The sequence below is a fragment of the Hemitrygon akajei genome, chromosome 6 (assembly GCF_048418815.1).
Source record: "Hemitrygon akajei chromosome 6, sHemAka1.3, whole genome shotgun sequence".
NCBI lineage: Eukaryota > Metazoa > Chordata > Chondrichthyes > Myliobatiformes > Dasyatidae > Hemitrygon > Hemitrygon akajei.
The window spans coordinates 39,346,474-39,359,806 of record NC_133129.1 but is presented as its reverse complement, the minus strand read 5'-3'; the positions used below and the strand labels follow the sequence as shown (position 1 = coordinate 39,359,806).

Below are 13,333 nucleotides of genomic sequence, written 5' to 3'. Positions count from 1 at the left end.
CCCTGCCCTCAAATTCACCTGGTCTATTTCCGACACCTCCCTCCCCTTCCTAGATCTTTCTGTTTCTATCTCTGGAGACAGCCTATCCACCGACATCTACTACAAACCTACTAACTCCCACAGCTACCTAGACTATTCCTCCTCCCATCCTGTCTCCTGCAAAAATGCTATCCCTTTCTCTCAATTCCTTTGCCTCCGCCACATCTGCTCTCAGGATGAGGCCTTTCATTCTAGGACAAAGGAGATGTCTTCCTTTTTTAAAGAAAGTGTCTCCCGTATTTCACGCACCTCTGCCCTCACCCCATCCCCCCCGCCAGCCCACCAGGGATAGAGTCCCCCTGGTCCTCACCTATCACCCTACCAGCCTACAGATCCAACGTGTAATCCTCCGTAACTTCCGCCACCTCCTACACGATCCCACCACCAGCCACATCTTTCCCTTCCCCCCCCTTTCTGCTTTCCAAAGGGATCGCTCCCTACGCGACTCCCTTGTCCATTCGTTCCCCCCATCCCTTCCCACCGATCTCCCTCCTGGCACTTATCCTTGTAAGCAGAACAAGTGCTACACCTGCCCTTACACTTCCTCCCTCACCACCATTCAGGGCCCCAGACAGTCCTTCCAGGTGAGGCAACACTGCACCTGTGAGTCGGCTGGGGTGATATACTGCGTCCGGTGCTCCTGGTGTGGCCTTCTATGTATTGGTGAGACCCACCGCAGACTGGGAGACCGTTTCGCCGAACACCGGCGCTCGGTCCTCCAGCAGTGGCGGGATCTCCCTGTGGCCACACACTTCAATTCCACAGACCACTCCCACTCCAACATGTCTGTCCATGGCCTCCTCTACCGTCAAGATGAGGCCACACGCAGGTCGATGGAGCAACACCTTATCTCCTGCCTAGGTAGCCTCCTACCTGCCGGCATGAACATTCAACTCACAGACCTCCGTTGATACCCCTGCCCCCCCCCTTACCCCATCCCTAAAAATTATTTTAGTATGGTTCTCTTTCTTTCTCTTTTTCCCCCTCACTATAATCTCCCCCAGCCCTACCTTTCTTTCTCTTTTATTTCCCATAATTCTCCACCTTCCCCCTAGCCCATTTCCCTCCAGCCTATCACTTCCCAGCTCTCTACTTTATCCCTCCCCCCACTTCTTATCCCCCCTCGACCATCCCATGTTACTTCACTCCTGATGAAGTGTTTCAGCCCGAAACGTCGTCACTACCTCCTCCCATAGATGCTGTCTGGCCTGCTGAGTTCTGCCAGCATTTTGTGTTTTTATTAACTTTAAATAACTCATCACATTTCTTTACAAAAATAGGAGATCATTCAATCTATCAAATCTATGCCAGCTCATAAGGCATTTTAAAAAATTAATTTCCATTAATTTTCTCAGCAACCTATTTACCACTAACCCTCTCACTCCCCACCATCCAAACACACACTGGGGAAAATTACGGTACCCTAATAAACTACCATTTGTTCATCTTTGAGAAGCAAGAGGAACCCAGGTTGTTAGAACAACTCTACTAGCTGCCCCAGATACGACTGGTGCATTGTACTCCAATTCCCTTTGTTCTCCACTTCACCTAGATTCACACTTTCCAGGTTTCAACTAAATCCCTATTCCTCCTACCAAAGTGTTCTACCTTGCATTTACTTTGCTTAATTTCACATGACAATTACTTGCCCAAGATGTTAATTGTTTCAGATACAACCTGGCCTGCTGGGCATTTCCAGCATTGTCTGGTTTATTTTAGATTTCCAGCATTTGTAGCTTCATTTTCACTTACCTATTTGTAACGTTAAAGGAATAGTCGGCTGGTGGTGTAGTGGCATCAGCAAATGGCCCCGAGTTTGAAATGGGCCAGCTCCTTGCACGCTTTCCACCTGTGCTGAGTTGAACATCGAGCTTGCAGCTCGACCTCGTAAAAAAACAGTCAAATGCAATGGAAACATCAGAAGTGCCGCCTAATGTGCCACAAAAAGAAACTACAATATTAAAAGGAACGAATGTGCCTTGGTTCCAAGGCAGAAATGAGTGAGGTAGCAAATCATCCTCAACATTAGAGCATGTTATGGCAGACTCCTGAAGGGCCAACCCTTGTTCTTGTGTTCTTATTCTGCAAGCTTATCAATGCCCCCTCCTTTGCTATCTGTTGTAGTTCTCATCAGTACCGACTTTCCTTCCTAAGATTAGCAGTACATGCAAATTTAGAAATCATGTTTTTGATCTCAGAGACTGGCTCGATTGCCCAGCAGTTAGCCCGACGCTTTACACTGTTAGCTGTAAGATTGGGGTTTGATTCCCACTGCTGTATGTTCTCCCTGTCACTGCGCTGGCTTCCTCCCACATTCTGAAGATGTATGGTTAGGGTTAGTGAGCTGTGGGAATGCTGCTGGCACCAGAAGCAAGACGGCAGTTGCTCAGCACAATCCTCACTGATTTGATTCGACTCAACGCATCTTACTCTGTTTCAACGTACATATGGCAAATAAAGCTCATCTTTAATTTTTAAGTCATTAAGTAGTTGAAGAGCAGTGGCCCAAGACTAATCCTTGTGGAAGATAGTTATTCATCTCCTCCATTGATAATAGCTACACTACGCTCCTGGAAAGGATTGGTAGGACAGCCTAGGATCCCAGGACACAGTCTCAGAATAAAAGGGAAGTCCTTTTAAAACTTCATTGAGGAAGAGTTTGGCCCTCCCCCACAGCCAGAGGGTGGTGTATCTATGGTATTTGTTGGCATACAGTGCTATGACAACTTATTGAGTGCATTTAAGGAATAGATTGATAGGTTCTCGATCAATAAAGGGGTTAAGGGTTACAGAGGAGAAGGTGGAAGAATGGAATTTTTAAAAACTGTCATGTTAGAATGGTGAAGCATACTCAATGGGCCAAAAGGCCCAAACCTATTCCTATATCATATTGTCAAGCCTCAGGATTATTACAAAACTATTTCCTTGCATTTGCATCAAACTTAAAACTTGAGCTCATAATATGCAAAATGAATAGCAGACACACAAATTACTGAAAAACATAAACCCCAGGTCAGTCATTCATTCCCGGTTAGCACCCTTCCACATCTCCCACCCCATCTCCTACAAAGTATGCCAGCTAACCTCAGAACGTAGATAATAAAGCAAGCTGAGCTGCAATCCAAATAACAGGAGTTCAATTGTCCTACTCCTCTTCAAATAAAACACAGCTGCCTCCACGGCTTAAGATCTCTGGTGAAAAGTGCAATTGGATGTACAAATGGAAGGCTGTTCCTACGTGACATCTGAATGTTATGAAGGTGATGCACGCAACATGGACTGCTTCCCTGTTCAAAATCTGATTCCCACCCCAAGCCACATCCTTAAAGCTAGAAATTCCCACCTCAAAATAATGCAGGGTTTCCTCAAACTGCACTAATTGCATAGTTCAGAGGTAAACTGTAATCAAAATAAACTATGCTATTAACACCAGACCATTAGTAGTCTGGTTATGAGAAAATAACCCTCTCCCTACCCTCCAGAATTCAGGCTCAGAGTCTGAGTGAGAAAAGACCAAGGGTATGAGCGTTGTTCCACATTCTGCTTTTCAGCTCCAGGTATATTTATAAAATCTATTTTCCAAAACTAGTAAGCAGATAACCTACTGTAATTAGAACTTTAACCCAACTGCCTCTTACATTGAGTAATCTGTTAACAGACAGACTCGCTCAGTATACCAGCATACTGTGAACACATAGGGCAAAGCAAAACTTTGCTAATCTAAAGGCAGACAGCAGTTTAGCTATGCAGATCCGCGAGATAACAGATTTGATTCACTGTTTCTGGTGAATGAACTAAAGATCAGCAGAGGCAGCGGGAAGGGGCACACGTTTCACGCTAGCTAAATCAACCGGGATTCCTTCACTGTACACCAACGGGCAAGTCCTGTCAGAAGAGCAATCACCAAGGGAGAGTAGATCAAACTTAATCTTGGCTTCCCACTTTCAAACAGCACGGCAACATTAGCTGTCTGGACTGGCAGAAACAATAGCCTCTGTCTCGGTGTCACAAAAGGGTAACTGCACAGAAATATGTTTTAGTGTTGTTAGTTCGTTCAAGGCGAACGTCAAAAGGTATATCAAGCTATTTTAAAATTCAATATTTGCTGTCATTAACTCACCAATTACACCAATTAAAATCCACAATAACCGAACATCTAACTCTGAAAGAACGTCCACGTTTGCTTTCAATGATGCTGATACGTTTAATAGTTGGTAAACTGAACTTTCTCAATTAAAAGGAGATATGAACCTCAACTTATTCAACAGCAGGTGTGAAACTCAATGTCTGAGCACAGAAATTATCACAAAATATATGTGCTGTAGTCAGACTTCAAGCTTTTTTAAAAAAGCTTCACTGAACGTAACTGTGTGCACAAAGAGCAGAATAAGTAGTTTGGATGAAGTACCTTCTCTGGTCTTCATATGATGTAGCACAAACTGTCAGCAACTAATCTAACTGAACAAACCTACAACTATCAACTACTTTACAAGAACACCATTTAAAATATACTGTCTAAAGCAGCACATTTTTTGGCACCATATGTCCCAAAATAAGACTCAAATGTTTGTCTCTTAAAAAAGCAACCTGAAGGAATGTAACAGAAGGTATTAATAGTTTTGCCTGTGCAAATACAACCTTATGGCAAGAATAAAGTGATGATGCCCACCTGAAGCCCTCGTCGCCGAAGAATGCTGGACTCGTCCATGTTAGTCCTGGTTTTCTCTCATTTCTTCCACTGTATGGCCATACTGCAGTGCCACAGACCTCACCATGCTAATTCTGAAGCTTGCAGCTGCTAAACACTTACATCACAGCAATTCCAATTGGAGAAAGAAAGTCAGCTGACGCTTCTAGTTATTCACTCCAGCAACTTCAGGAGATCATGAATGCTGCTGTGCATAGCAGCAAGTGGGCTCCAGCAGTGTCTCTCTCACACACACTCACTACCCGGCTCAAAGCAAAATACTTCTGTAGTTGTCAGACCCTCTTCAAGTCATTTCTAAAGATAAAATCCCTGTAAAACCATTAGCTTTCTTCTTGCCTGTTATATGATAAATGTGCTACCAACCGCCTTTAAGGTCAAACACGAGGGCAAATCAGCAGTGACACCTCTGCAAAGATAGCAGCTGGATTTGACGGTACAAAACTGGGACACAGCTGGCTCATGGTGCAGCATAGCTCTGTCTAGCGCCTTTCCAGCATGTTCAAAGAAAACAAAGCTCAGGACGCACACAGACTAGGTTTGGCAGTGAAGATGATTGATCTACAACAGAGTTATTTAACAAAATGCCAAAACACAGCAATTTTTCTAAACAGTTTAATTTTTACTTTCACTTCACAATGTGAATGGAACAAGCAACACAAACAATGTACAACATTACCCATAGCTAAAAATGCTCAAATCAGCGAAGTCCAGAAGATCATAGGATCCCAGATCAGCGTACAAGAAAGCACAGATGTGGTTATATGCATCCTTTCTTTGCTACTTTTAAGATAATTGGATCAATGATAAATAAAATACTCTAAATTTTCAGCATTAACTTGGGTGAAATTACTTGTCAACAAATGAGAGAGATCAGGTGTAAAAGATTAAAAAGCAATATTTTGGCGAATGTTTCTTAAATTCAGCTTGAACAGCAAGAATCATGAATACTTGATACATGCCAAAATAAACCGCAATTTAAATTTTATGCTTAAACATTTTAGTACTAAAAGGATCAATTCTATGTAAGGGAACCAATCAAACCGAAAAGGAGATGAAAGTACTAACTTACAATTAAACACTGTCATATCCATGACTATATGTCTATATTTACAGGCGAAATGCCATTCTGTATGCGATATACTATTCCTAGTATTCTTGACATGGGGCTGATGAACATTAGTACAGAAAGTTGCACTGAGATTTAAATTACAATTTATTTTGCTTTACTTTTCTTGATACAAATTTGATTAAATATGGTACTGAAAATATTTAGACCCCCAGTGCAAAATGAATACACAAATAAGAACAAGTTTTTCAGAAATATTTTATGCCTCTGAACGTGGAATTTTTCAGATGTTTTCTACACAATGCTTCAAAAACACCCTTTTCTGTAGAACGCAGACATTCATTCCTGCTAATACAAGCCCCATCACACGATTAGAAATGATGTCCTGTGCAGATACCAGGAAGGTTTTATTTCTGAGTGTGCTCAAAATCAACACTAAGGAAAATAATACAAGAATTTATATCCAGCATGGCTAGCGAGGCACAGCCGGTAGTTATGATCTGGAATGCAGCACTGGAAAGGCATATAGATGGAGTTTCCAATGCATCAGGAAGAAATTAAATTGACTGTTCAGATGAAAATACTAGAGTAATGCAGCAAGAGATAGGGAAATGCAATTCGTTGTTTTGTTCTGAAACATATTTAAAAAAAGACATTGATTTGATGAATATAATAGCCCTTAATGGACTTCCACGTCTCTGCGAGCCTGTATACTTGGTCGTTCATACCAACATCTCATGCACACTAAAGACTGTAGTTGTTTTAATGCTAAAAGAAATAAAAGTACAAACAGCTGTACCAGGTTCAGTATCAGGTCAACAAATTCATAGTTTCCAAGTTATCAGAGTGATCCATTATTTTCTGATGGAAGCAATGAAGAAGAATGCATAGGTTATACAGTGTTACATATTGATGCAATGATTTGAACTCTAAGGAGCCTGTTATTTCTTGACCGCAGTGGAGAGATACAGCATAGCACTTCTGCTTTCCCAGCACTCAAACTCGGCTTTTATCTTTCTGTTTGGATAGATGAATTGTGAAAAAGTACACCAATGAATTCCAAAACTGCTCTAGTGTGAAGAAGCAAGAGTTCCCTCTGCTGGCTGTATTCTTCTTTTAGTTTAATAAATGACATTACTGTATATTTGGTTCTCGTTCTATTTGTTCCATCAGTGTAGGGAGGCTTGGGGCAATGCAAATAGCAGCAACATTTGGCTCTTTTTAAAGTTTAGTCAGAATTTGCTACCCCTCCCTCCATCACCAACAAAACAACTAGAACAGGGATTCCTAACCATGGACCCCTCAGCTAATTGCAAGGTTCCATGGCATAAGAAAGGTTGGGAACCCTTGGCCTAGAAGGATGAACAGACCTCTTTGCAAAGAGGCATTAAGTCCCTGCTCCCTCAGGTAGATGCAAAAGATCCCAGACCACTGCATCAAAGAAGAACAGGGGAGTCCTGGCATCTGGCCGGTGCTTTTCCTGTAGATGTTAAAACAACATTACCAATCACTTCTACGGTACTGTTGGTAGAGCCTGCACAACCCATCAGTGCAAGAGTGACTGCACTTCAAAGGGATTTTGTTGCCTATTAAACTATTTGGAGCACCCAGTGTTACGGAAGGCACATTGTGCTCCACCATTTTCTTTTGAAATAGAACCTACAACTCTGTTCGATGGTGAAACAAGCAATTAATACAGAACTAATTCAGGAGATATGCAGCATCATGTAGTAGACAGAACCTGTTATGTTTGAGGTCACTCTCTCTTTAGATATTACCTGACCTGCTGAGTGCTTTCTACTTTTATTTCAGATTTTAACAGTGTTTTAAAAAAATTTAGAGATACAGCACAGTAACAGACCTTCTGGCCCAACAAGTCCACGCTGCCCAATTACACCCATGTGACCTACTAACCAGTACGTCTTTGGAATGTGGGAGGAAACCCACATGGTCATGGGGAGAACATCCAAACTCCTTACAGACAGTGGCAGGATGCTCTTTTACCTTAATCTACAGATCTGATGCAGATAGATTCAATGTAGGAGTTTGAAACAAGAACAGGATGATAAAATCTAAAAGGCATAAAATGTATTACAGGTCAATGATGAATTCTTCCTAAACTTTCACAGCTTTATAAATTTGGTCTGTTGTTTATTAAAAGTTATTAATCGATAGGGCACAAAATATTCTGAACTTGCAACAGTCTGGCACAAGGTGAGGATAAAACATTTCTTTTGCTGAAACACACACTCACCACAATTGTTGGACTGATTTCTGGGACTTAACTGCAGCAGGTAAAGATTATATGCCCCTTTGAGCCTGCCCTCGTGGCTATTGGCAAAAACCTAAACTGCAGCAGCGAGGAGCGCGGCTGGAAACATTGTAGTAACAATGAGAGCAAAAAGACAACATAAATAACATTGGAGACACTTGGATGCCTCAGGCAACTTGGAAAATAAAGCAAACAGAATGGAATCACCAAAGGAAAAGGAACGCTATGTAAAAACAGGTATTCTCCCTGGGCTAAATAAAGAGAGACCAATTATTTGTATATCTTATGTTTAATGTTACACCTAGAGGTTTACTCTGGACAATAGAAGTATTGAAACAGGATGTAAACACCTGGTGAGCTCCAATGCCAGTAGCAAAAGAATAAGCAGTAATGAGGAAGGGGAAACTACTCTCATAACACTGAGACCTCTTCATGACTATGGGGGCTGAGGGTAGCATCTGCACATGGCAGATGTTACTACTTCTAACATCATTTCAATCTGCACGAGAACCATTTGGCAACGAACTGAGGTACACAATGAAAATTAAAAAGTGGAATGGAAACAGAGAGAGAAGCAGGGAAATGTAGAGTATTGAAGTTTCCTGTCCGAGGTGGTCATATTTTACATTTCCCTTCAAGTCCTTTACAACCTCTTTATCTAAGAGAACCACCTCAAGCTTCCTTATTTCCATAAAACTGATTATCAACTTGCTGCTCTCCCTTCAAGTTGGCTGATATTAATTGTTCTCCCCTCAGGCAGAGGCCCTCCCCATTCACGCCACCTGCCTTGTCATGAAATTATTTCTCTAAGAGACAACTTTTGACCAATCCCTTTCCACCTTCAATTTGCTGTTCAAACCCCTTTTAATGCATGATAGCTTGACTAACGAACCCAAGCCTGGAGGGATTCAACTGTGCATGCCAGCTCAGACCATTCTGGCTCAGTACTTCATCCAGATATGGTTAATTTGCATAGTATTAGCAGGAGTGTGCTCCAGTCTGAATCAAAAAGCAATGAATCTACAATTACGTGAAATACTTAACAATGGGGCAGGTGATAATTTTTTTGAACATCACGAGTCCAACTAAGAAGCCATAAATTTACACTGCTTCTAGCTTTGTTTGAAATAAAGGGAAAGGCTTTATAATGAAGCCCCTCTCAAAACCTGACGACATCCTAAAGATCTTAATTGCCAAATAAGCACTTGGTATTCCATTACAGCATTGGAGATCTGGCAGCCACCCACAAGCAGTAACGATGAGATAACCGACAATCAGTGGTGATGAGATAAATATTAGCCAGTTAATTTCTCTGCATCTCTTTAAAATTGTATCATGGGATCTTCAATGTGGGAGATGATGGTGGTTTACTTTAACATCCTTTATGCAAGGTAATGCTACCAGTCGGCCACCGAGAGTCAGTAACATTTTCTGGGATTTGGAACCATAATCTTCTCACTCTGTCAGAAGTGTCACAGAATCGCAGGCGGCTCTATATCAATGCATTGCCTTGAGAAACCATCTGAACCGAGCCGTGGAATAAATTCACATTTAAAAGTCAGGCTCGAAGTTGATGTATTTTGTAACTTGCATTTGTAATCAGCTGATTTATTGAATGGACAAGAGAACAGAGATGCTTGGATATACATAGTCATATGCACAATTCTACCTAAATTCTACCTAAACGCTGCAAACTTATAAGCTGCTAGTGTATACGTTCTGAATGCACCTGCATGCTAAATGGAAGGACACAGCAGCCCAGAGCAGACAGAACAAATACAAACAAGTAGAGCCAAAGACGAATCTTGGAAAATTAAATTTGTTTTATATTTGAACTTGAAACGTTCAATGGGTTTGCACTTCCACTCTCGCTGGTGTGCGAGCATCAGTGCAGCACACTGGTGCAGTGGTTAGCACAATGCTTTTCAGTACAGGCAACCCAGGTTCAATTCCCACTGTTCCCTGTAAGGAGTCTGTTTGTACGTTCTCCCCGTGACCCTGTGGGTTTCCTCCGGGTGCTCCAGTTTCCTCCCACACCCCAAAGGCGTAGCGGTTAGCAAGTTAATTGGTCACTGTAAATTGCCCCACGATTAGGCTCAGATTAAATCGGGGAACTGATGAGCGACACAGCTCGAGGGGCAGAAGGGTCTATGCCACACTGTATCTCAATAAATAAATTAAATGCAATGCTTAGTCATATGATCAACATAAAAGGAACTATGCTATTCAATCTATATCATCTTTCATATCAATGTGTTATCTCCCCATTGTGATTGAAACCAGAAACAAAAGAAATGCCCATTGCTTTTTGTCCTTCTGTGATATTAATTCCACTCTATTGCCTTCTTTTCAGAGCTTACCAGTATGAATTACTTTTCTCCATTTCTCTTAGATTAACTTTACTTTTAGCCTACCTGTAAGTTTAGAGCAAACTGCTACTCATCAGGATTAACTATTTCTGCACACTTAGGGATTGTACAAGTCATAAAATTAAAACCAAGACATGTCCTTAATTAAGGAGCTCAGAGGACATTAAGGTTTATAGACAGCAGACTAAACAGGAATTATTGTAGGCATGTGCCATGATTGCTTTTTAACACTAATCTATAAAAGGAATTGTGCAGCAAAGAAGCTTATCTCTAAAACCATATTCAGTATGAATGGGCTGTCAGATTTGACAGATAAATTTGATGTTGTGTTTCTGTTCACTTACGATACTGGCTTATTTATAAAATAGATGCAATTTTGCAGATATTTCTCCTTCTGATCTCCAGACTGGAAAAGCCACCATTTTATGGGACACAGAGAGTGACATTGACTGTGGCAGACATCATTATTTTGTACACGGTAGTTATGGAAAGGTGCATTCGATTAAACCACACCTCAGCTTTGGATGAGATGGAGAGGTTTCAGTCTAGTTTGGCACAAATTACATTCAGATCAAACATCTCACTTCCATTCTGTTAGCAGGAAGTGAGGGCAACTTCCTCGCTCAGATGAAGGTATAATTACCCTCAGGCTCCAATACCCAGAAGAATGGAAAGACACAGGGGAGTAGCAATGGCATTCCAGGGGCATTGAGCAAAGAGCTGACTATCTGCACTCCCTGTGACCTTTTCCTTTAGAACAGGGGCTCACAGCCTTTTTAAGCCATAGACCCCTACCATTTACCAAGGGGCCCACAGGCCCGAAATTGGGAAACCCTGACTTAGAAGATGCATGTTGGTGAAGCAATAAGCTTTGAAAAGATCACTTAACCTACCACTTCTAGAAAAGGACCAGAAGTTGAACCCCAGTGTCTTGTGTAGGAGTGTGACACAAGTACAGTCCTCCTACTTAAAAGAAGTGCGTCCCTGAAAAATCAGAAATATTGAATGAAAAGCTGGAAGACTTTGTAGGATTAGGGTCCATACTGTTGTTTTTATGGCATTCTTCCTTGCAGTTTTAAATTATAATTTGCATAATTTCTGTTAACTTTGAGAAACTTGTAGTAGGTTTGATACTATGCTTCTGTTGTATCATTGTCTGCAATGACTCAGACTGTACCTGGTAACAGATTCCTTATGTAAACCGGTCAAGATCAATTTCTAGCACAAAAGGAATAGCATGTGCTCATGTTCCTTTGTTACTTCATTACTTTTCTTAACTTGCTTTGCTTGCTGGTACAGTTTAGATGTTCATCATTGTATAGGTCAGAAACTGGCTGCAACCAAAAGGTTTGCAACTCATTCCTGAGTTCCAAGGAACTGTCTGGACGACATCATCAGATCTAACTTGTTGCGCAGGTCAAGTTTATAATGTTGGGTTACCCAGAGTAACTTTTCTTCATTAAGAGTTACACAAATATAATGGGCTAATTAATTCCCTTCAAAACTGAAAGCAATTTAAAAGTACACATCAAACCTCACTTTACTAGCGTTAAGTTCATCCACCTTCCAGGAATTGAGAGCAACATCCATTCAAGACAGAGAAAAACAAGAGTCTGCAGATGCTGTTATCTGGAGCAAAACCAATCTGGATGAATTCAGCAGACCAGGCAGCTTCCCTGGAGGGAAGTGGACACTTGGCATTTCAAGGAGGAGGAGGGTCCATTCTGAGAGAAGGGTCTTGATCAGAAATGGTACCAGTCAATTTCCCTCCACAGATGCTGCCAGAAACCGGAGTTCCTCCAGCAATTTGGGTTTTTTTTTGCTTCATACAAGACATGCTTCTTCAGTTCAGGTTACAAGAGAAGGCTTTTGAATGATACAAGGCTACAACGGTTGTCGCAGCTGGGGGTGGTAATGGGGACAAGCTCCCACTACCTATTAAATGCTCCAAAATGGCAGGCATCTCAAATTGCCTCTGACAACCAAGTCCAGCTCCTGGCCTTCATGTGTGGCGTAGTTACTAAGCCCAGCAGAACCATTTCTACTGATAGAAGGGGCAAAGGCAGGTTAATGGCGCCTTAAAACCAGTCACTTCAGGCACTTGGGGCTCATTGATTTCTCGCATTTCAGGTAATGCCCCCTTCCCCTCTCCTTCACTATTATCCATTCCTATTTCCCTCTCTCACCTTATCTCCTTACCTGCCCATCAGCTCCCTGTGGTGCTCCTCCCCCATTTCTTTCTTCCATGGCCTTCTGTCCTCTCCCATCAGATTCCCCCTTCTCCAACCCTGCATCTCTTTCATCAACTTCCCAACTTTTTACTTCACCCCTCCCGGTTTCACCTCTCACCTTGTGGTTCTTCCTCCCCTCCCCCCACCTTCTTACTTCGACTCCTCATCTTTTTTCTCTGGTCTTGACGAAGGATCCCAGCCCAAAACATCGACCGTACTCCTTTCCATCGATGCTGCCCGGTCTGCTGAGTTCCTCCAGTATTTTCTGTGTATTGCTTGGATTTCTAGCATCTGCACATTTTTTCTTGTTTGTGAGTGCTTCCAGGTGAGGCAACGTTTCACCTGAGAGTCTGCTGGGGTCTGATGCTCCCAGTGTGGCCACCTATATGTATAGGTAATCTATACCTGTATGACCTGGTAAAGATTGGGAGATGGCTTCGCCGAGTACCTATGCTGCATCCGCTAGAAAAAGTGGGATATCCCGGTGGCCACCCACTTCAGTTCTACGTCGTATTCCAACATAACAATCCATGGCCTCTTCTACTGTCATGATGATGCCACAGTCAGGTTGGAGGAGCAACATTTTATATTCTGTCTAGGTAGCCTCCAACCTGATTGCAGAATAATGATTTCTCTAACTTACAGTGA

At 42.1% G+C, this 13,333-nt stretch overlaps 1 protein-coding gene across 14 annotated transcripts in view; it reads right to left on the bottom strand.

The window, feature by feature from the left end:
* LOC140728981 (microtubule-associated serine/threonine-protein kinase 4-like) overlaps positions 1-13,333 on the bottom strand; it is a 394,808-nt gene that overhangs the window by 258,646 nt on the left and 122,829 nt on the right. Inside the window, exon 1 of one of the 14 annotated variants that reach the window (XM_073048187.1) lies at positions 4,709-4,827. The exons of 12 other annotated variants lie outside the window; for them this stretch is intronic. In XM_073048187.1, coding sequence (XP_072904288.1) covers positions 4,709-4,747 — 39 coding nt within the window. In that variant the 5' untranslated portion in view covers positions 4,748-4,827. Of the gene's footprint in view, positions 1-4,708; positions 4,828-13,333 lie in introns of those variants that run through there. One more of the 14 variants, XM_073048183.1, reaches the window with a different exon arrangement.